At 42.8% G+C, this 24,150-nt stretch overlaps 1 protein-coding gene across 3 annotated transcripts in view; it reads left to right on the forward strand.

Annotated features, from left to right (window-relative positions):
* Positions 1-24,150, forward strand: part of KCTD1 (potassium channel tetramerization domain containing 1) — an 89,921-nt gene that overhangs the window by 46,327 nt on the left and 19,444 nt on the right. For 2 of the 3 annotated variants that reach the window (XM_004273732.3, XM_004273731.3), the window contains exon 3: positions 22,173-22,317. In XM_004273732.3, the coding sequence (XP_004273780.1) occupies positions 22,173-22,317 (145 nt within the window). Of the gene's footprint in view, positions 1-9,676; positions 10,279-22,172; positions 22,318-24,150 lie in introns of those variants that run through there. The other variant, XM_033435263.2, reaches the window with a different exon arrangement.

Below are 24,150 nucleotides of genomic sequence, written 5' to 3' on the forward strand. Positions count from 1 at the left end.
ATAAATGGGCGTGTACACCACACTGATGAGAACTCCCCTCCCACGCCCCACTCACCCATTTCTTTTTCTTTTTTTAAAAGTTTATTTATTTATTTGGTTGGGCTGGGTCTTAGCTGCGGCAGGTGGGCCCTTAGTTGCAGCAAGTGGGCTCCTTAGTTGCGGCATATGAACTCTTAGTTGCAGCATATGAACTCTTAGTGGCGGCACGCGTGTGGGATCTAGTTCCCTGACCAGGGATCGAACCCGGGCCCCCTGCACTGGGAACGTGGAGTCTTAACCGCTGCACCACCAGGGAAGTCCTGCCACCCAGCCTTTTCTAAAGGAGTTTCCAAGGAAACAATTTACTTTGTGCCCCAGGACACCCCTCCTGGCTCCACCTAGATCTGGGGGCTGAGGCAGATCCTATTAGGGAATTTATCCTCGGGCCACTCGGCTGGTGGGTAGAGGAAGAGGCATGAGCTCACGTAGGCTGATGTCAGGAGAAAGGGTGTTTCTCTGCTTGTTTCTGCTCAAATGGAATGGAAACATAGCACTTGGGCTTCAGAAAAGCACTCTTTGCATTTCTGAGAACCTCCTACAATATGACAGGTATCAGGTAACTTACAGCCTAAGAAGAGAGCACTGACATACAAATCACTGTCATAACTGCACAAAGACTGCTTTTGTGGTTTTTGTTAGTCTCACTTCACTATCTGATATTTTATGAAGGAATGTGAAGGTTGAGAAAAGATGAAATATTTTCCCACTCAATTTCCAGATTTCATTTCTACAATAGACATGAAATGATTTTTAAAAAGCAGATGTTATAAATTCAGTTACCCAAAACACCTGTATATTGGGAATTCCCTGGCGTTCCAATGGTTAGGGCTCCATGCTCCTACTGCAGGGGGCATGGGTTCTATCCCTGCTCAGGAACTAAGATCCTGCAAGCTGTGCAGCATGGCCAAAAAAATAAAAAAAAATTTTTAAATGTATATTTTAAAATGAAATGATCATATCAGTCAGTTGTTAGTATTACTGAGTCTCCACCCTCCCTAAATGCATTGTTATTGGATGCTACAAAATTGTTACATGATGGTTGTATTTCTTAAGAGTATCGTTATATAAGGAGGTTCTTTTTTTAAAAAAAAAGTCTATTTCCATTCCTTCTAACCTTCTAACACCAATATCGACAATAGAAAATCACTGTGCCTCTTCAGATGAACACTTAATTCTAGGGGGCAAGTCACCAAACAAACATAAGTCAAAAAGCAAGTTTCGACGATAGCAGAATGCACTGGTCTGATCTGGCGGCCTTTTCCTTCAGTCTGATTATTAGACTGTGATACAGGAGGGAAGTTAGTCATTACACTATTTGCATGTGGTATAAATGGTAGGTTTTCTCGTGCTCATTGCAGCTGGGTGGGTCTCTTCCCACTGCCTAAGGCCCACCAGGGTTTTGGCTTTTGTGAAGCTCACCGGTGTCACTTGGCGTATTGGCAGTGATATAAGATAGACAGTGAGGGACTCTGTAAATTCAGTTCCTCTCTCGCAAGTCATTTGCCATTTCAATCGTGTCGATGCTTGGCAGTATTAAAGACCTCTGATAGTGTCTCATTTGGAGAGCTTTCCTCAGGCCAACTTTCCATGGGTATTTCTAAGAGTCCCCTTTTTGTCCCTTATTCTTTTCCCCCTGAGACGTGCATCGCGTTTCATGGATCTCAGTACGGATTCAGCACTCTCGGTATCTGTACTGTCTCATATGGGAACCACTAGCCACATGCAGCTTTGAGCACTTGACGTGTGGCTGGTCCAAACTGAAATGTCCTTTAAGTGTAAAATATACACTGGATTCTAAAGACTTAGTGCCCTCCAAATGTGAAATATCTCAAAAATTTTATATTGATTTCATGTTGGAGTGATACTATGATAATATATTGAGTCGTATAAATAATAATAGAGTTAAATAAAATATATTAAAATTAATTTCACCTGTTTCTTTTTAAGCTCTTTTTTTTTTTTTTTTTTGTGGTACGCGGGCCTCTCACTGTTGTGGCCTCTCCCGTTGCGGAGCACAGGCTCTGGACGCGCAGGCTCAGTGGCCATGGCTCACGGGCCCAGCCGCTCCACGGCATGTGGGATCTTCCCGGACCGGGGCACGAACCCGTGTCTCCTGCATCGGCAGGCGGACTCTCAACCACTGCGCCACCAGGGAAGCCCCTCTTTTTACTCTTTTAATGTGGCTACCAGAAAACACAAAATTACAGACGTGTCTCACTCTTTATTGCTGTTGCACAGCACTGAACTATATATATGCACAGATTTTTAAAAAAATCTCATTAAACCTCCCCCTCCCGAAACCTGATGCTTACACGCATCATAAATTGAATTTCTCTTTCACCAACTTAATTAGAAAAGATAAAATTGTTCATCTTTCTTTCTTGACCTTTCTCTATGCTTCGCTGTCGCCTCTGTGCTCCCAGTGTCCTGGGAGCAACATCAAAAATAATATGTGGTTCATTAGTCCCAGGTTTGAATGCTGACGCTCCCATTTAATAGTTGTTTGGCCATGGATAGGTTCAATTTCTAAGTGCCTGTCTTCTGTCTTGTAAAATAGACACAAATACGTCTTCTTCCAAGGTTATTGGGAGGATTAAATGTGATTATGGAAAGCACGACATGGCCCTGTGCCCAACACGTTGTATTGCCTTTATACTTAATCTTCTGCCAAACCCAGCAATTGTTTCTTTTCCAACTGCCTTCCAAACTCCAAATATATCCCATTCCTTCATTTCCTAGACCACAGAAACAGCCTCACTTCTGGATACTTGCCTGGATTTATAAAGGCTCAAGGGCCTCCTTGCCTGCACCTTCTGGTCCTTTATCTTTTTTTTTCTTTTTTTTTGCGGTACGCGGGCCTCTCACTGCCGTGGCCTCTCCCATTGCGGAGCACAGGCTCCGGACGCGCAGGCTCAGCGGCCATGGCTCACGGGCCCAAACGCTCCGCGGCATGTGGGATCTTCCCGGACCGGGGCACGAACCCGTGTCGCCTGCATCGTCAGGCGGACTCACAACCACTGCGCCACCAGGGAAGCCCTGGTCCTTTATCTTTAATGTCCCCACCTGTCTTGGAACTGCCAAGCTATCCCAAGATCATCTTTTTTGTTAGGAGATATTTTTAAGCCTATGTCCAAACTTTTGGAAACAAGCCCTACAAGTAATTTATGTTTCTAAAGCAGATGACACTGGCTGGAAAACAATGCTGTGGATGTTGAATGGACCACCGTGTGTTGCTTTGCTTCCTCTTGGATTTGGGAGGGGGCGGGGGGGTGCTTGGAAAGAAATTAAATGTTCATTTCAAAGCAGCAGTCAGTTTAATGGGACCCATCCACAACTTTCAGTAGTCAAAGATATAGGGAAGAAATAGTTCTTCATGCTTTTTCCGCAGATGTCAGATGCTCCTTCCAACTTCTGGGAAAATCTCTCATATATATCAACCTTTTGGGGATAAATTGTAGGACATTAGGTTGCCCCTGACCATAGAATTCCAAGTAATTCCAAGTTGAGCTCTCTAGATTCTGGTTGTCTTGAATACGTCTCATCCTACTGGACCACTCCCTGCCCCCTCTCCCTCTTGGAGCACCCTGGTTCCTCTCTCGCTCACACTTTCCTTGGTGTAGCCCAGTGGGGAAAAGGGTCTTTTCCTTGGTTTTCTTTTCTAGGATTTCAGGGGGAGATTCGTAGTGTAAAAGTACTAAGTTGTTTGTAACAAGTGATCCTAAAAGTGTCCTTCTATAATTTCAAAGGTCCTGCAAAGGGCCTTTACTCCATTTTGAAATATTGTGGGTGATTTTTTATTCTGTTTCTATTTCTTGTCCTCTGGGCTAAAGGCTACCTTTAGAACGTTGTCCCCAGAAAGTGGTACCTTGGACCACACAGCTAAACATTAGAAGCACCTGCAAAATCAAAAGGCCATGAAAGGCCATGCCCCAGACCAGTGAAACGGGAAACGCTGCGATTTTCCTAAGAGGTCCTGATTTTAACCATATGGCTTTGTATGGTCCCTCCAACTGAACATAGGCCTCTTACTTAATGAATCTCCCATGCTATATCATAATGGCCATTCCACCAAAGAAAATACATTTGGATCTTCATTTCTTTAATTAGCAAGGTTACCCGGTTCCACTGTCTGTGCCCCCACATGCCCTATTTTTTTCTTTTCTTTGGCTTGTACACCCTGAGTACGGATTCAATATGCAAGTTGACTTTTATATTTTACAACAAGGTTAATTACTTATGTTGTTATTCATTTCCATTACTGGGTGGTTTTTTTTTTATTTTTTTATAAATTTATTTATTATTTCATTTATTTTTTTGGCTGCGTTGGGTCTTCATTGCTGCACGTGGGCTTTCTCCAGTTGCGGCGAGTGGGGGCTACTCTTCGTTGCAGTGCGCGGGCTTCTCATTGCGGTGGCTTCTCTTGCTGCGGAGCATGGACTGTAGGCGAGCGGGCTTCAGTAGTTGCAGCACGTGGGCTCAGTAGTTGTGGTGCATGGGCTTAGTTGCTCCACGGCATGTGGGATCTTCCCGGACTGGGGCTTGAATCCGTGTCCCCTGCCTTGGCAGGCAGATTCTTAACCACTGCGCCACCAGGGAAGCCTATTGAGTTGTTTTTAGCTAACAGGACTGGACATAAAGGCTTCAAATTAACTGAAGTACTGCATACATCCGTGGTGTGGTCTGTCTTTACCAACATTTCGTGTGAGATGCAAAACAGTTCTTTGGAAGTGTTTATGAGACAGAGGCTGAACCACACCACCTCAGTGAAAAACACTGTTCCCTTTCAGGGGAGCCTACCAGTCTCCAATTTTGGTTGCTATTTTGAATTGCCGTCACCAAACAAAACACCCAGTTCAGACCTGCAATAATTTTACATCAAATAAGTAAACCCAAAAATATATATATTTTTAAATAGATATACAAAGAAGATAGAAGATATTTAACAATTTGTTACCCTGATTTCTAAGTTGTAAATATCTAGACATATGGGAGGTGGACCTCACTTGTACTCTTGCCCTGAGCCCCCCAAATTTTAAGGACAGACCTGATCATATCTGACTCAGAAATCCAAGGTACCCACTAACATCATTGGTAACAAAAAATCTAGGTATCTAATTTGTCGTAAGTAAGTAATATTGGTACCAAAGTACATGGCCTCTTTAAAATCTCCTGCTGTTGACAGTGAAATATCTTCTTAGCCACATGTGTGTGTGATATTAAAGAAATGTTCTATGCTTTAAAAGAAGACGTAAGTCTGAGTTCAAAGTTAGGTCTGTGTCATCATTTACTGTCACCTCGAACGAAAACAATATTAACAGCAGTTATATTGATGGTTATTCAGATGTGGACTTTTTAAACCAAGAAGTGGGCAGATACTGCTGGTTAACCACACCTATGGGGTGGCAGTGAGGCAGGGATCTTAGCTAAAAGAGCTACTAACCTAGAGGTGAAAGACACAGTCTCCTGTTACAATCCCCTGAGCCATCCAATCTGCCTGCTTGACAGAGCTTTTGTATATTTTAAACCAAGTATATGAGTTAACTCCGACACAAGCAGATTATGCTGAATTGGTCTCTCCTAAATAGCAGTGGTTACTAAGCACACTGGCATATGTAGGTAATTGCAAAACTCAAGAGACTCAGCTTTCAACGTTGCGGTCGACACCCATGGCCACCCAAGGGGTGTGTGTATCTGGAGCTTCAGCATGGCGATGCCAGGCATGTGTGCCTTGCCAGTAGAGATCTGGTTTTGGCAGGCTTCACCCCCGATGTGCTGGCCATTCCAGGGTGGTTCCGTGGAGCTGCACTGAAGGAAAAGTGGGGCACTTGCAACGTTAAGGGGTTGGTCCGCATGCTCAGGACAATTGAATTCTAATGTCTGGATTTCCGAGTAACTGCTGTGCACCAGCCCCGGGAGTTTTCTGTAATCCCGTGTCAGGGCTGGGGGTTCTGTGCTCTGGCTTTGACTTCACAGCTCCAGTTCACGCTACGGTCCCTAGACACACGTGGTGCATCCCACGTTGTCATCACACAGGCTCACGCTTCAGGATCTCAACAAAAATGCCCCCAAATTAATGCATCCTGTTTGCTGGCCAAACAGTTCCCTGAACTTTCTTTCAGAATGATTGCATGGCACTGAATACAAAGCTTTTTATTATGACCTGCTCTTTAGATCAGCATGATTTATAATTCAGTATCTATCTCAAGTTTTAAAAAAAAATCACAGAATAGGTTATTGGGGGTTTTTAGATGAGTGGACATCAACCTGGCATATATAGTCTCAGCACAAATGGAAAAAGAGAACGTATCCCTGCTGCTGGGAAAACGCCTGTGGAAATGCATACAATGAGGACAGTCTAATGGTGAGCAGTTCTGACTGGTTGATCTTAAAACAAAAAAAAAAAAAAGAAAATTAGTTTACGGAGGGATTAAAAGGAGGAAAAGCACTTGGCCAATGAAAAATGGAAAGTTTCTCCAGGATTATAGGGACAAGTTTTCCTCTGCTCTGTTTCTTCTTTTCATCTTACAATAATGCTTTTCCAAAACTGCTCCTCACTTATATAGGCAAAGAGTAAATGAAACCAGCTTCAAAAGACTTTTTTTTTTTTTTTTTCAAAACGACGAAGCTGGATTTTCTGTTTAGTGTTGAAAGTCCAGCTTCAGTAACTTAGGCTGCACTGCTGGCAAATTCAGCAAACTTTCTTTGCCACTTGGGCACAACATGGGCCTAGCTTTTAAAGTAATCTAGCTCATCAAGTCTTATCTTCGACAATCATTCAAAGAAAAATGCAGCCATGTTACAGGTACTGGCCTGTAGTTTTCCCTGTCATGTTCTTTTTTTTCATTCTACAGATTTATTCTGTGTTCCTTGTCAACCAGGGCGTACACTGGCCAACAAAAGTCCTTGCTCTCTTGTCGTTTACTTGGGGGCAGGAGAGGACAGACAATAAACAAGTAAACAATCAATTAACAATATTTGAGTTGGTAGTAAGTAAAGTAGGAAGAAAAATAAAACAGGATGAATAGCCTTGGGATGTAGTTTGCTTCCTGTGTTAAGTCTAAAGATAATTTTATTCTATGGTTTGTTTCCTCAGGTTACATCTTTATTAGTTCGTCTACATTTTCAAGACAAAATCTAGTTTACATTTTAGAGTCGATGTAGAAGCAGATTGTTGTTGCTTCAGTATTACAGGTCACACCTTATCAACGGCCTCTTCTGAGTTCTGTGATTCACCTCCTGTTATCTGATGTGTGGCAAATACATATGTTCACCCTTCATCTCAGCAGGAGGGAAGTACAGGGTGAAGTCTACTGTCTGGGCTATGGGTGTGGAACAGCTCCAGGCCAGACCATCATCTTCAGATCACCTTGCTAGTTATATTAACCATGATATTTTTTTTGATATTAACTCAGTTCAAATGTCACTTCTTTTTATTTTATTTATTTCTTTATTTGGCTGCATTGGGTCTTCGTTGCTGCGAGCAGGGGCTACTCTTCGTTGCGGTGTGCAGGCTTCTCATTGCAGTGGTTTCTCTTGTGGAGCACGGGCTCTAGGCCCGCGGGCTACAGTAGTTGCAGCGTGCGGGCTCAGTAGTTGTGGCTCGCGGGCTTAGTTGCTCCGCGGCATGTGGGATCTTCCTGGACCAGGGATCGAGCCCGGGTCCCCTGCATTGACAGGTGGATTCTTAGCCATTGCGCCACCAGGGAAGTCCCAACCGTGATATTGTTTCTGGTACATTTTCTGTAATTTTGCAGTCGGTGGTAACTGAAGTTAGATTTGGTGTTGACCAAAGTAGGGAGTTAACAGATGTTAAAATAAATGTGGGCAGAAGGCCCTTGGAGGTAAACAGTAACAAGGCCGGCGGCTCCCTTAGCCTGATCCTTAGACCAGGAAGGTGAGGGCCCCCTTGCGCCCCCCACATGGTGCTGGTGCCTTTGATGGCAGAGCAGTAACACTGGGTATTCAGCGTGAAACAACTCAGGACAGGACTGTAGGTCACGTTCTCGATTCTTATTAACTTCTCACTTGCCGAGAACTCAGCCTCAGCTTAGCTAGAAACCCTCTTCCTGAAAAACTCTTTCTTACTTAGTTCTCATCCTTGTGTTCTTGGTACCTAGTATCGGGCCTGGCACAGGGGACGTTCACAAGTTTGCTTGATATATGGATTAATTACTGGGTAAGATTCTGTACCCAGAGGCCAGATCCTCAAAACAATGAAGGTCAAGTAATTGAATAAAGCTATTCAAAATAGAAAGTTACGTTTAAAGCTGGACTGGGCTCGTTCCCTATATCATTCGTGCGCCGCCATAAGCTATTTATAGGAGGCGCTGTTGCAGATAAGAACACGCAGCTCTACGAGGCTCAGCAACGTGTTCAGTCTTATTCGGCAAATGGGGAAGAGCCAGGATTCCAACTCCCACTCTGACTCCAGGGCCTTGGTTTTTAAATTCTTCTATAGCCATGCTTCTCAATCCTGGGGGCATGTTAGAATCATCTGGGATTCAAAAAACAACCTGGTCCTTCCCACAAAGTTTCTGATTTCATTGGTCTGGACCTGGGCATGGGATTTGCTAACGCTTCCCGTGTTCAGCTATGCAGTCCATCTTCCCACCTTCTGGAACTGTGTTCTAAAGGTGAGCTTTAGCCAAGGGGACAGCTCTTCTACAATATCTCAAGCTATTTTATTCTCCAGGTGGCCTTCACCTAACTCTGGGTCAGTGCTGGGGCATGTGTGAGCCCTGCCACCCCCGTGGTGCCGGAGCTCCCGGCCTGGTCTCCTGCCGTCCAGTGTCATACAAATACAGTGCTATCATTTTCTATGTGTGTCATGACTTTAAAAAGTCTGCAAAGCACCGCCTTAGACTGGGCAATGGGATAAATGAATCTTGTTCTTATTTGCCTGTGGGTTTCAGGAAGCTCTTTTTTTCATGCCCCCATGTCCAGTGCACACAGTCATCCCACAGCAAGGGACAAAGTTGGCCTTGGACCAGTGATCTTGCCACCTGCTGATGGCCACTGGGTTGACCTGTGAAGAGAAAATCATTAGCACAACATTCAGTGACCAGCTTCGGCCCCAGCACGCTGTGCCCACGGGAAGGAGTGGTCTACCTGGTGCCAGGATACGTAGGGCTGCTAATCAGGTTAGGGGCATCTAGGTCCACTGATGTGTTAGTCACCGCCTCTCTGCTGGCCTCCTCCCTTTCCCGTTGCTACTGGAGCAGCGGACCCGAGTGCCCCGCGATATAGCAAACTATCGCAGGTTCACACCACTGCACAAAACACACGTGCCTGCACCAATCAGAAAAATTGTTTTCAAAAAGTTTTAAATTTATTTCTAAAACATGCCCTCTAAGCTTACGCTTTAAGTTTTAAAACAAATAATACATCTACCAGTAGTCTTCAATGCTTTGAACTGTGCCTGGCAATGCTTGATAAATATTGGTCGAATGTTGAATGAGTTTTGCTTAGTTGACTTGAGTGAGTTTTGTTCTGACCTGGAGCAGCTCAGCCATCACAGGGCTGCTGCAGTGTGAAGGTCAAACATTTTGAATCATCAGGTGCTAACAGTGATGTCAGATCGTAACGGCAAGCCTAGTCCAATCTGGGCAGCAAAGATTAACATCCTTTTTCCTTCAAGGCAGAGAGAGACCAGAAAGGAATTTTCTAGGCTAATTACGCTGAAGGGAAAAGGTAAGGAGAAGGGAATACATCAATCCAGTCACAACCCAGAGACCAATGAGCCAGATTAACAGAAGGGTGACACCTGCCTTCAGAATGTTTTCCTCCAACTGAGCCCCTCCTCCCTGAGCCCCTCGGATCATCTCCAGATGCTTGAAAGAATGCAGATTCCTTGTCTCCGGCCGCCATCTGTATCCCAGGATGTGAGGGAAATGAGCAGTTTTCATTGGCATCCAGGTAATCCGCCTGCATCTCCGAGTTTGGGCCACAGATCTGCAGAGGAGGGCAGTGAAGCAGCAATGCATCCCCCTGCAGCATGGCGGGGACAGCGGTGGTGTGGCTAGAGACACAGTGTTAGAGCGAGGCTTTTCTTAGTGCTTCTGGCTGGATTCTCAGCACTTGGGACAATAATACGGACTGTGCTCATTTTGATCTGTCGTGATAAATGGTGTCACTGGGCAACGCCAGCGTTGTTTTTGCCCTGTGTTCGTTATTGTACTTTCATGATTCCTGCCTCATCATACAAGAAGTACTTTGATAATAAACTATATGTTCTATTTACTTGTTCGAAAAAGTTAATTCATAGGTATTTCGTAGAAGATTCTGGTAATTTCCTACAAGGTTAATATGTGAAAAATATGTTCCACTTTACTGTGTTCTTGAGAACAGTTCCAGTAGAAGGGCTTAAAATTGACAGTGTTATTTTCCACAGCCCAGCTCACATATCTCCTATGACTTTGGTTCCTTAAATCCTGTAGTTTCTGTTGGTCACGTAACTCTGATTCTGGCTGAGGGCTTCGTTTGAGAGCTTTTTTATGGCACATGAGAACCAACGTTAATTTTAGGTGAATTTCCAAAAGACAAACCGCATTTTGGCTCTGTAGAGAGCTTTGTGGGCCGAGTATCACACCCCAGAGCTTGTGTCTACCGTATAGGTCTTAATTCCATCTTCCCAGACCGCTATGGTCTACTCTGCAGAGAGATGAAATCTCTCCGTATCTCTCTGTGCAGGATACAGCGAGGTGTCTATGCTGTGTGTATTCTTGCCTGGAATAAAACAATGCACAAGTTATTCTCAAGTTGGGGGAGTCTTTTTTATTAAGCCAATGCAGAAAATAAACTTCCCCTCCCTTAATTTCTGAAGAGAAGCATTTATTCAAAACAAAATCACATGATGTTATAATTTGCATGTGAACTCTGAGGACTTAAAACTCTGAAAGTCACACTGAAGGCTCCCTTATGGGTCCACCGAACACCCAGATGCCCTCTGCTGAAACTTGAGCTGTGGTCTTAGAAGAGTCCGTTTCACTGCGTCTGCCATGTCTGCCAGTTTGTTCTATTATCAGTATATAAATAACCCATTAAAATGCCATTTCTTTTCATTAGAAATGCAGGATTTATTGACTCAAGTTGATGAATTATCAATATTATGCTTCTGAATGGTTACTCTCAAGGTGCCTGGAGATAGAAAGTAGCAACGATTTGTCTCCAAAATAGCAAGCTGAAGTGGGTGCCTAATGCTTGACGTGTGGCTTCTGAATATGCCCAGGGTGGTCCTGGTGGGAGGATGAGGGATGTGAGAGGTGGTGAGGGATGAGAAGTCAGTTGTGCTCTTACAAGGCGTATGCATTTCATGTGGTCATACTCCAAAGGCAGACACCCAGAAGTTCCAACTGGGTGGCAATTCCATTTGCAAAAAAAAAAAGTTAAAAAAAACCCCAAAACTTTCTTCAGTCCCACCATTATAACAGTTTTTTGCTGGACTGTCTGAATCTAATCAAGATTCAGTGTCAGTAGAAATGACACAGTCACTTGGATAATGGCTTCCTGCTGCCACACAAATGCCATGTGTCCGTTTGCTTAGTAATGACCTTGCTGTCTATCTTTTTTGGTGGTAATGATTATTTTTACCCCTGTGCACCTTTTCTTATTGTGTTCCCCATATTCAGAAGGTAAATTACAACTGTGCGTAACAGCTAACCACCACTTTCAAACAGTGGCGGAACTCACCAGGTTCAGAGGGCTTCATAACCGAGAGGTGAATCTGAACTCACCCAGACCTGTTTCCATGATTTGAGCTGAACGTGCTCCATAACTCCCACCCAGGCTCATTAGGGCTTGGCTAGGTGCCTGCCACCCCTCCAAAAATTGATTTTTTTTTTTTTAAAAAAAAAACAGCTTAGAAGATCCTGAGGGCTTCAGAGCTTACCTGAAAAATGAAAACCCTTCTAGTCTCAAAGCAGTGCAAGAGAGCTAATGTCAAAGAAAAAAAGAAGGATCTTTTGAGTGTATCCTGCTGATCCATAATCTTAGTGGTACTTGAGGTTCTTCATCACAACATCACCATCTTGATGATACGTTACAGAAGGAACAAGGTGGCATGAAGGGTGGAATTCAGAGAAAATTGTTGGACACGTTAAAATGGGCCGGAATAAAGGTTATAACAGCGAAGCAAACCTGGGGAGCCATGATCAGTGTGAATGAAGCTCTGGTCTCCACTCTGGCAGACATCTGTGACGATCACAAAAACCCAACAGTGACGACACAGTCTGTATTTCCAAACACACGTCCTGACAGGCTCTTGAAGAACCCATCTGTAATCCTTTATGTAGATGCAAAAGCTTCGAGAAAGTAGTTATTTGTAAAAGAAGTTTGGCTTTAGTGTACTTTCACTCAGGACTTGCAAATGAAAAGTTATGTGAACAAAAGACAGGGGAAGCAAATGGTTATCAAATGACTCCTGCAGTCTGTCCCGTTCTCTATATGATCATAGAAAGGAAGAAGAAACATGAGAAATTCTTGTCATTAGCTGGGATACTTTTGTTTCTTCAAATGTTTTGCAGCTCAGGGCTTGGTTCTGGTTTTTGTTGGAAGGGACGGGAAGAAACATCGATAGATACACCCACCGCCCAGCGAGTGTGTGGACTGGCTTGATGCCTTTGGGTAAATTCTTAAACTGTGGTAAACCAAGCCTGAGCCCCAGAAGGGCGTGGACGGTTGCACAAGACACACACCTGTGACAGCACATCGTTGACCGTGGTACAGCCAAAGGCAGGTGCTGTGAACAGCCACTTTCCTTATTTCTCAACCCCACACACCCGAGAATGTTGTCTTTGAATCACGAGCTGATACAAACTTCATATTTTTCACATGTCACTTTTGATTTGGTGACTATGTAAATAATCTTGCGACATCAATTCGAAATCTTACGCTTCTCAGAGTACAAAGCCAACCAGGTACAACGTGCATTGTGGTTTGAAGAGGCAATTAGACGGTGTTTCCAACAAAAGGGTAGGGTGGACATTTTTTATATTCTTTCAAATGTGTAGATCCTTCTGAAGCTCTGTAAACATGACTCTTGTCCAATTAGCAACTTTCTTTCCTTCTTCTAAGGAGGTATATATAACTCACAGTCCTGGGGCTAAATCTCCTCCCTTTGTCTTCGTCATCTCAAACTCAAAAGCCTAGTTTCTGAAAGTGTTTTTAAGCCTCCTAGTCACTCTGAAGTCATACAGTGACAGAATAATTCATTTTCATTCATCCAACCACCTTTCAATATTCCTGAGTATTTGAATGATACTCATAAGACTCTTGAACGGTGTCGGTAATGACGTGTGTGTGTGTGTGTGTGTGTGTGTGTGTGTGTAGCAGGATAGGGGTAAAAAGGAGACAGTATAGATTCACTTACTTTCTTCCATACATCTTCTGTTAGGTTTTCAAAAAGCATTTACCTCGCCTTTAAGTAAATTATATTTTTCTTGTTCTTTCTTTTTATATTAAGCACTGTGTGAAGCCTCTGGTTTTTTCACTTCTAGGTACTAAGCAAAATATGTAAATACTTCCCTGTAAACTTCTGTTTTGCTGGCTCCATTACAAGTAGGAAAAAATTGTTAAATTGAAAATAGAAACAGCTGGCTTCGCCCTAGCCCTCTCCGAGTGTCATATAATTAATAGGATGATTTTATTTGAAAGGACTGCTGTGACGTCCTGTAAGCCAGTCCCAACAGCCTGGGATAGTAAGATACCAGAGGAAATAGGGACAGGCTCCGTTCCACATCCTGTTTTTACTGATAGCCTCAAAGTATGGTGGAGAGAGTGGGGCCGCTGGGAGAGCACAGCCACACGGGGATGGGCTGAGTTCATGCCATTTATGAGGGAGATTGAGGGCACAAATGGAAGAGTCAGGAATGTTTCATCATATAGGAAGGCACTCCTTCAACAGCTGGGGCTAACTCAGAATCCCAGGAATAAGAACAGTCACTCAAAAATAAGTTAAATTCAACGGGAACACATGCAAAAGAGTTTGCTTATGTAACAAGAAACTGGAAACAAGAAAACTGGAGTGCAGCTGCAGGATGCAGAAAGGTTGGCAGGAGGTGTCTGAGTGGGAAAGGAGCAAGTGTTCTGGGACAGACGGACACTGAGAGTCGGAGACAGTGTCGAGGCTGGGCTGGCCCTCCCTCTTCCAGGATGGGAGGCTGCATAGTTCAGCAGTGACCTGGTGGCTCTGCGCCTCAGTTTCTCCATCACTAACATCGAAGTATCACCTGTAAATACTCTACCATTGCTGTGAGGATTAAAGCAGATAATTCATAGAGTTTTTAGCAGAATGCCTAACACAAACTCAAAAAACGTTTTATGACATGTTTTCTCTGAATAGTAATTATTACTGTAAAATGGAAAACATATTCTAGAGTTTTAAGTCAAGAGAAAAAAGGAGTGTGTCACAAATACCTCCAAATATAGAACAGCCCGTTGGGAGCAGTGGGGGTGACCTGGGGGGCTGACTGGTGCACACGTGCGGGCTTGCCTGCCCACAGAGAAAGCAAGGGGAAGCCAAAACAGAAACCGCTGGAGCCGAAAATACCAAAGTGGGCTCCCATGGGACACCATGATGCTCTGATCCAGGACTGACCTTAAAAAGTAGCCCTTTGCCCTAGAAATCATCTTAAAACAGACACTTGCTCAAACCAAAGAGCAGGACCAGGTGATGTAAAAAGTTGTCTTCCGGGACTTCCCTGGTGGTCCAGTGGTTAAGACTCCGTGCTTCCACCACAGGGGGCGCAAGTTGGATCCCTGGTCTGGGAACTAAGATCCCGAATGCCCGGGGGAACAGCCAAAGAAATAAAAAGTCTTCCGATTTAAGATGCACAACAGGATTTTATATACCATCGGATTCTGTTTGGGCATTGCATGTCATCTCCAAAGGATGAAAATCTGTCAACATTTACGGAGCCCAGGCTTAACCGAGAGGCAGAGCGACCACTGGGCAGTAAGGGAGTGGCCCTGAGCTGGGCTCTGCAGTCCCACTGCCTCAGCGCTGGTGGACTGGCTGCAGTGTCTTCACCTGTAAAACGAGGGTGATGGTGTCTACCTAGCAGAGTTGTTGTGAAGGCTCAGTACTGTGCCCTGCATGTGGAGCACTCGGTAAATGTAGCTCGTATTAGACATCCATTTATTCCTCGTAAGAATTCTTTGGACAGGGTATTATCCCATTCCTCAGATGAAGAAATCAAAACTCAAACCGATTTGGTCCTGAAGATGGTAAAGCCAGGATTCCAACCCAGGCCTGTGAGTCAGAGCTGAACATCCAGGGGCTTCTGAGATATTACTGAAGGCACCACGGCCAAGCTCTTGTGCCCTCACATGCTCTGCTCAGGTTGACCCTTTGAGAGAGATGCTTCTCACTTGTTGGTGTTGCCCACCTCACCCAACAGGCTCTTTCTTGCCTGAAATCCCTTCTCCAAGGCCCTCCCTTCCCCTTACACCTGGTGATCCTGAAGACCCAGCACAGGGTTGCCTCCTGCAGGAAGCCCCAATCTCCCTCTTTTTTTAAGAAAAACTTTTTATTATGGACATTTAAAAATATATGCTTGGACTTCCCTGGTGGCACAGTGGTTAGGAATCCGCCTGCCAATGCAGCAGACACGGGCTCGATCCCTGGTCCGGGAAGATCCCACATGCCACGGAGCAACTAAGCCCGTGCGCCACAACTACTGAGCCTGCGTGCTGCAACTACGCGGCATGCGCCTAGAGCGTGCACGCCTAGAGCCCATGCTCTGCAACAAGAGAAGACCCTGCTCGCCGCAACTAGAGAAAGGCCCGCGCTCAGCAACGAAGACCCAACGCAGCCAAAAATATAAATAAATTTAAATATATATATATATATGCAAAAACAGAATACAACATTGAACCCTCACATTTCAAAAAGTTTGAGATATCAACCTAGCACTTCTCTTCCCTTCCACCCATTTTGTATCCTTCCTCTCCCATCTCAGCAGAAAGGAGGAAAGGGGACCCACTGGTTGCAATGCTGACTTTTCTGTCCCCATCTCCTTCCTTCCCTGCTGTTCCGAGTCCAGGTTCCACTACAGTGACAGCTCCCCACATACCTCTCGTTTGTGTACCCACACCTACAAACACAGACACACACACACACACACACACGCACACGCAACTGCACAACACAAACACACACACCTTCACCCAGCCCTCTACCTCATTCACCATCTTCCTTAGGTATATATATTAGGACAGAAAATTGGTTGGCAATCTACTAACTTGAGTTAGTAGACATGAAAAAGTATGAAGCCACAAGTGCTTCTGAAAACAAAATTATTCAATAGAAAAGTACTCTGTAAATCAGATTTTTAAGAAAAGTAACATGCTACTGATTGGTGGACTCGTGGGAGGGTGTCCTCCATGGGCTTCAATGTGACCGTCTTCTGCCCATCCCCCCAGGGGCAGCATGGAGGGTTTACAGCCAGCTGTCTGTCTGGCCAGCTGTGCATCCTAGAGCATTACATTTCTCCATTTGTAAAACGGGACGTTGATCTAGGCCATCCTGGAGATTGTCACCTCTAAAAGTGTGGTTGGCTATTTAAGAAAAAGTGCTGTGACAGTTCAGAGTGACAGAATGACTAACTGAGAGCATCTCCAGTCAACGACGTTGACTTGCTCCTCTCTAGTGTCTCTGCTCATCCGCCTTTGCACTGGTTCTCAACTCAGCTGTTCATTAGACTTCCTTGGGGAGCTTTTTAAGAGATGCAGATGCTTGGGTCCCAAGCCCGACCAATAATTACATCAGAATATGTGGCACTGGGCATCTGTATTTTTTAAAAGGTCCCCAGGTGATTCCATTGTGCAGCCAGGGTTAAGAAGCACTGCTCTATACAAATGACACAGTCGAAAGCAAAGCAAAGGAGGCAGGACTTGGATAAGTTACAAGCTGCATCTGTGAGGAGCTGTGATTTCAGTGTTTTGATTGTCTCACTTCTAAAGGAGCTCTTCTCCTTAACATCGCTGAGAGCGTAGCCTGACATCAGTCCCCATCGCCCTCAGAACCAAATCCAAACTCCTTGACCTGGCTTACACAGCTCTTTGTGATCTGACTTAAGCTGATTTCTGCTGCCCCAGCCTCATTTTTCAGTTGGCCCCAGTGGAGAGTAATCACATGTCTGTTTTTTTCCAGCTTCAAGCCTTTGTATCTTCCCTACCCCTCTCCTTTCTTATCTAACCTTACCTCCCACCCCTGTACTTGGCCAACTTCTGCATATCATTCAGGTTCTCCAGTGGACTTTCTTTTTCTTCCCTGTGTACTGCCATAGCCCACTCTGCATACCCACTGGCGCACTCAATCACACTGCACTTGACCTGCAATTCCCAGCCCCACAGACTGTTAAATTCCACAAAAGTCAAGAGTGTGGCTTATTCTCCACTGCGTCCCCTGTATTTCACATGGCCAGGTTGAGTGAATATTGGTGGAAAGAATGGATGAATAACTGAATGACTACACAATAAAAAAGGAAAGAGAAATTCTTAAGGAACTGAGTCACGGTAAATTAGAGAAACCAGGTCCTCTAAATGAATGACTACACAAGAAAAAATTCTCAGTGATTGATTCACACTAAGTCAGGTAAGTCAGGTCCTATCCCTATATTCTCTTTTATTTAAGACCATTCTTTAATGCCAGGGAGAGGGGGAGCCACAGTGAGGAAGCAGACTAACTTTCCACCAAAAGGAGCTTAATTTCCTTGGAGATTTGGGCTGCATTATTTCCACCATAAACAAAAGTAGTCAACAGAGTTAATACTAAAAAGCAAAAAAGAGGAATGTATTTTAATATCTGTTAATGCATTTTTTTAGTGAACCTTTATAATTCTTTTAATTAATGAAATATTTGCAGATAAAAATGATAGTATGGGGGCTTCCCTGGTGGCGCAGTGGTTGAGAGTCCGCCTGCCGATTCAGGGGACACGGGTTCGTGCCCTGGTCCGGGAAGATCCCACATGCTGCGGAGCAGCTGGGCCCGTGAGCCATGGCCGCTGAGCCTGCGCGTCCGGAGCCTGTGCTCCGCAACGGGAAAGGCCACAACAGTGAGAGGCCCGCGTACCGCAAAAAAAAAAAAAAAAAAAAAAAAAAGTGTGTTTGCAATTTACTTAGAAACTCCAGAGGGGGAGAGGGAGGCATAGAGGTACAGGTGAAACAAGACTGGACAAGAATTGATAGCTTTAGAAGCTCGGTGGACACATGGGGGTTCATTATATTATTTTCTCTGCTTTGGCATAAAGTTTGAAACTGTCCAAAGTAGAATGTTAAAAAATACATGTCAAAAAAATAAACTTGTGGAAGGAAGTTTTTCCCTGCATTGCCACTTGGTTCAATGAGTGTTAAAAAAAAAAAAAGCAGCTGTACATCATCCGTAGCAAGCTTGGTCTTGGTCAGTTGAAAAACAGGAATGTTCTCCAAGGTTAGCAAACTGTAATCAGTTCCACATAGTTTTCAGGCAACAGAGTTTACAAGTCACTGCAGTTGATTTGTAACTCCATTCATATGTCCACAAGAAATACAGCCTGTGTCGATGTTCCCCTCTATTTGCTTAGCCAAACAATGCTTTTCCACAGCACATTCAATCTCGAAACAGACCCAGGACCCCATTTTACGATCACTGGCACCACTCTGTCTTTCCGCATTGTTTTCACAAATTCAAAACCTCCTCTTTTTAAAGTTAGCAAAAATCTGCAGCAGTGTCTCTTTTTATTACTTCAAACCTTTGTTGACCCAAACGCAGGGACTCTTTCTTCTCCCAGGGGCCTTTCACCGCAGCCAGGAATGTGCATTCATGTGGCCACGGGTTCTTCCTTCCCGATCCCGCCGTCCTCCTCCTCTCCAGCTCCTTCCGCCCCGCGCAGAAGGCGGGAGGGTTTTCCCACCAATTTCAGGCCACGCCCTTCCCACCTTCTGGTCCGCAGAGCGCGCCCTCCCCAGCCTGGCGCAAGCTCGAAGCGAAGGTTCCGGACCAACGCAGGTTCCGGGGCTTCGGTGGGTTTCTCATCTAACGTGGGGAGTCCAGTCCTTCCAGCTTCTCACCCCCTTTCGGCTTGAATGATTCCACCTACAGGCTCCATTTTTCCCACTGCCTCGCCCAGAGGTCGCAGTCACCTCCCTGCCCCCCCCGCCCCCACCCCACCCCCCCACCCACCCCACCCGCGCTGGGTCTCCTTTCAGATTTCCCTCCTCTTTCCTTTGCCTCTTTTCCTACGTCATCCAAGTCAGATCTGAAGGCGCTTCTGATTGCAACTATGCGCAGTTTCCCGTGTCTGCTGAAGGTGGGTTTTGTTTGTTTTGTTTTGATGGTATCCTAAAAGCCGCTTACACAACACGTTTCTCCTGTCTGGGAAAGCTCTGTATCAGTACACTTAAGCCAAGATTCTTCCTTTTACTCCTTCAGTCCTGTTCCCTACAGTGCCCGCAGGCTTCTAAGAACTGTTTTCGTAGACATTGTAGTTTTCGTTTGCTCCTTTGGGGTACTTGCTTTTGCTGTGTTCTTTTTGAGCGTGCCATGACTCTTTCTGTATTTTTCATCAACCCTGAGAAAAAGGGTACCTTTATAAAAGAAATGGAGACGCAGAGAAGTTGATTTACCCAGATTACAGCTAGTAACTGGCGGAGCCTCATTCCCCTCCTCACTCAGTCACTGCTTTACCCATTCACTCCGTGAAGATTTATTTTATTTATTTATTTATTTATTTATTTATTTATTTGTTTGTTTGTTTGTTTATTTATTGCGGTACGCGAGCCTCTCACTGTTGTGGCCTCTCCCGTTGCGGAGCACAGGCTCCGGATGCGCAGGCCCAGCGGCCATGGCTCACGGGCCCAGCCGCTCCGTGGCATGTGGGATCTTCCCGGACCGGGGCACAAGCCCGTGTCCCCCTGCATCGGCAGGCAGACTTACAACCACTGCGCCACCAGGGAAGCCCGTGAAGATTTATTTAATCACTCATTCTGTGCTGGCGACCTTCCAAGTCTAGATTTTGAAATTGAGTATTTAAAAATTAAAAGCCTGGGATTTATTTAAGAATAAAATATTTACTTTTCATCTCATTAGTGAAGTGACTTGTAATCTTTGATATTAATTTACTTCAGGCCACAAAAATAATCAGTGTACACGCTTGGATTTCATTATAAAACTCTTGCTGAACAAATGTGAGGTAGAAATGAAAAGTCTAGACCGAAAGCTTTCATTCAGCAGTGGTAATTCTTTTCATTCCAATCATTGTAGGGAGGCCCCTTTAAGATCAAACAGACTGTGCCCAAATCCCCCAATGCTACTTAACTAGTTGGGCAAGTTACTCATCATTTTGAGCCTATTTCTTCATCTTAAAAGGAGGATAATGGATTTGTTGCATACATAAAGTGCTTAGGTGAGTGTAAGTTATCTGGAAAACACTTAATAAATATAGTTCCCTTTTCTTCCCCTGTCAACTGTAAATTTATCATTAACAGTGAAGAGTAGAATGTTTTCATCATAGGCAAAGAAGTCTTATTCTTTCCCATCCTGCACCAAACTGTCCTGGAAACCGTATAAATGCGTGACAAAATGTGTTTTAGTTTCGCTGCCTCTTCTTTCTATAGTCTACCATTTGATTGATGTGTTTATGAGAAATGAATGACAAGGTAGCATGTGGTGCAAGAATCCCAGGATGGTTGTAACCTACACCCTGGATGATCACCCTCAGTTCGTGGAAAGTTGGATGAAAATAGTAGTTGAGAGAAATACATTGAGTTTTAAAAATACGATCTGACTAATTAGTTGCTTTCTTCTTTGCGCTTACTACCTTCAGGTAGGACATGAGTTTTCTAATTATCTTTCAAAGATTGTTATTGAAACAGATTCACAAGTCTTTCTTTTTGGGGAGGGAAGGGAGCAGCTTTCCTATTTGTTGGTTGGTTTGTTGTATTTTAAGAGGGATGGAATTGTCGATTTACCATTACATCTGTCCCATTTCAACAATAAGATTAGAAAATTTCAAAATCATCTTCAAATCAAAATCATCATCAAAGCAATAAAGTGGTGTTCCAAATCAGAGAGAGACTTGTCATGAGTTCTACAAAATCTTTTCTTAAAAAATGGAACCATTTTCCTGCCTACACTGTTCATGAAAATCAAATGCACCTCTTGGCAAAGGAAGAGATTTCAAGTGTGTAAATTCTACTTTCTGATACAGGATATTTATTTGTCATTAGCCAACACTCTACCTGTTCATACTATAGATGTGACTGCTTTCTATTAACTGAGTATATACTGAAGTGTATAGTTTCAGCCTTCCTTAAAGAGATAAATGATAATGGATACAAAATGCTTTAACTGTAGCACACTTTTCAAATGTTTACTGTAAAGAGGAAAAACATATTATAGATTCCTGTTTTTAAAAATTACCCATAGCCACTTATGTTTCAGCACTAGGTCATACTTTTTGGGTGGTCAAATGTTTATATTTTATAACGATTCCTGGCTGTTACAGATGATTTTTGCTGAGACCTAGGAAACTAGACTGCATATTGTTAATGGAAAACATATTCTCTTAGATGAGTGATATTCTCAATTATTGTTTTTTATAATTAAATGTAGATGTTAGCATATAGGCATTGCTTTATTTTTAGAAAATTTGGGAGTCATGGGTAGGGAAAGCTCAGAAAACAGATTTCTTAAAAACAAAATTGCTTTTTTTGTAGAATCTGTTTAAAAGACGCTTTGGAGCAATTATATATATACATTTATATGTGTATATATGTATATATATATATATATATATATTATAATGGCAGAGAGGGTTGTTTTAAGTAACACAGAGGGAAAGACATGATCTTCCATTACAATGAAAGCACTTAGCCATAATCACCATGTCAGGACATCTTCTTTACAGGTAAAAGACATTGAATAATAGAATTTACTTGAGAAAGGCTGAGACTATTTTGAATTGTCTGGTCTTGAGATATTTATCAAGCAGGGGCCAGTATTTCTCAGAGAGCCATAACTACTTAGTGGGTGATTTTCCCGGACTGCCATCTTCAAAAGTGCTACCTTTGACAGTGACACAAAACAGTAGCTCTCAGTCTTAGCGGCCGAACAATTGATTCTAATTGTCTTCACTGTTCCCTCTTTCCTATCACAGAATCGGAAGACTTTTTGATGGTACAGAGCCCATTGTTTTGGACAGTCTCAAACAGCACTATTTCATTGACAGAGATGGACAGATGTTCAGATATATCTTGAATTTTCTACGAACATCAAAACTCCTCATTCCTGATGATTTCAAGGTGAGGGATTCATATTAAATTACCAACAGCATAAATACGTGCTTTGTTTTGATATGCTCCAAAAAATATTTCGAGTTCTACGTCTTTAACATACACCAACTCTAATGGCATCAGAGGTTTCTGACATGGTTATATTGTCTTAATGAAATAGAGTATATGGTCATTAAAGTTTTACATGGCCGAAAGAGGACAGCTTTTATGTGAAGAATAGAATTACAACTCATTTTAATAGATTGAAAATAAGTTGGTTAAATTCAAAGCTTATTTCTGACAAGTCTTAGGTAGAGAATAAAAGGAAACCTCCTTAGCTTAATAAAGACTTTTTCTCCCAGAAATTTAAAGGAAGAATTATACTTACCAGTAAAATTTTAGAAGCGTTCCCTTTTAAAGTTACTAACAAGTGTTAAAGTTAGTCCTACATGGTGCTGGCAACTCTAGGCAATGAAATTAGACAAGAACGAATAGAAAATGTTAATATTAGAAGGGTGTATACAGAAATGTTATCTTTGCAACTGTTAATACTTCTCTAAATAGAAGATTCTAAAGGATCAATTAAATACTATTACAACTAATAAAGAACTCATTAAAGCATCCACATTCAGGGTCAATATAGTAAAATCAATAGCTTACCAATAGAAGAGCAAAAGCCAATTATAAAATGTAATGGGAAAATGTACCACTAACAGTAACAACAAAAATTATAACACCCAGGAATAAACTTAAGAAATATGCAAAGCCTGATTAAGAAAACTGCAAATCTCTACATACAAGTTTAAAACAAGAATTGAATAGATGAAGAGACATTCTCTGTTCCTGGTTGGGAAGCTTCAATATTGTAAAGATGTCAGCTATGCCCAAATTAACTTATACATTCAGTGCAAACCCATTTAAGTCACAATTTTTTTAAAGGAAACATGACCCATTTATAAAGTTTGTGTAGAAGAAAAGAATGCTTAAGAAGAGCTAAAAAATATTTGGTGGTGATAGTAATGGTGGGCAATAGTGGATGTGTCCTACCAGACATCACAACATACTATAGCGCTACAGTGATTAGAAAGTGTGATCCTGATAGGGCTAAATTATACACATAGATCAATGGAGAAAAACAGGGTTTGGAGACAGATGTGTGTGTATGTAGGAATTTGATATATTATAAAGGTGGTATTTCAAATCGGTGGGAAAAGAAAGGAATAGTCTGTAATTGGCAGTGAGACAATTGGCACTAAGACCTTTGGAAAAAATGTAAAGCCAGAGCCCTATCTCTGTCATAAGGTCACCAAAATTCCAGGAATAAACATAAAAATTAAAGCTATAAAAAGTATTGGAAGAAAATAAAAAGGAATTTCCAAAAGTATAATTTTCAGGCAATGAGGCAGTCTACTTAAGCAAGACTTACTACCCAGAAGCCATCCTTAAAAAAAGAAAAAAATTGTTGAACTAAAGACACCATATACAAATAAAAGACAAGTGTCAGACTAGTTGAAATATTTGCAACAAAAAATTAATATCCATCATAAAAGAGCTCCTAAAAATCTGTAGGAAACATTCAAACAACCCAATGGAAAACATTTTAAAATGTAAACAAAAGTTTCTCAAAGAAAAGAATAGAAATTGCCAATAAACATTTGAAAAGATATTCAATCTCTCTAGTATCAAAGAAACAAAACTTAAATGAGATACCCCCTTTTATCCATCAGATTGGCAAAGATGAAAAAATTGGTAATATATAGATAGTATTGGGGAACATACAGTGTGGTTGGGAGTGAAAACTAGTAAACATTTTTGGAGGACAATTTAGTGGTAGTTTTAATTTAGTTTTCATTTAGCAATTCC

The sequence above is a fragment of the Orcinus orca genome, chromosome 15 (genome assembly GCF_937001465.1).
Source record: "Orcinus orca chromosome 15, mOrcOrc1.1, whole genome shotgun sequence".
NCBI lineage: Eukaryota > Metazoa > Chordata > Mammalia > Artiodactyla > Delphinidae > Orcinus > Orcinus orca.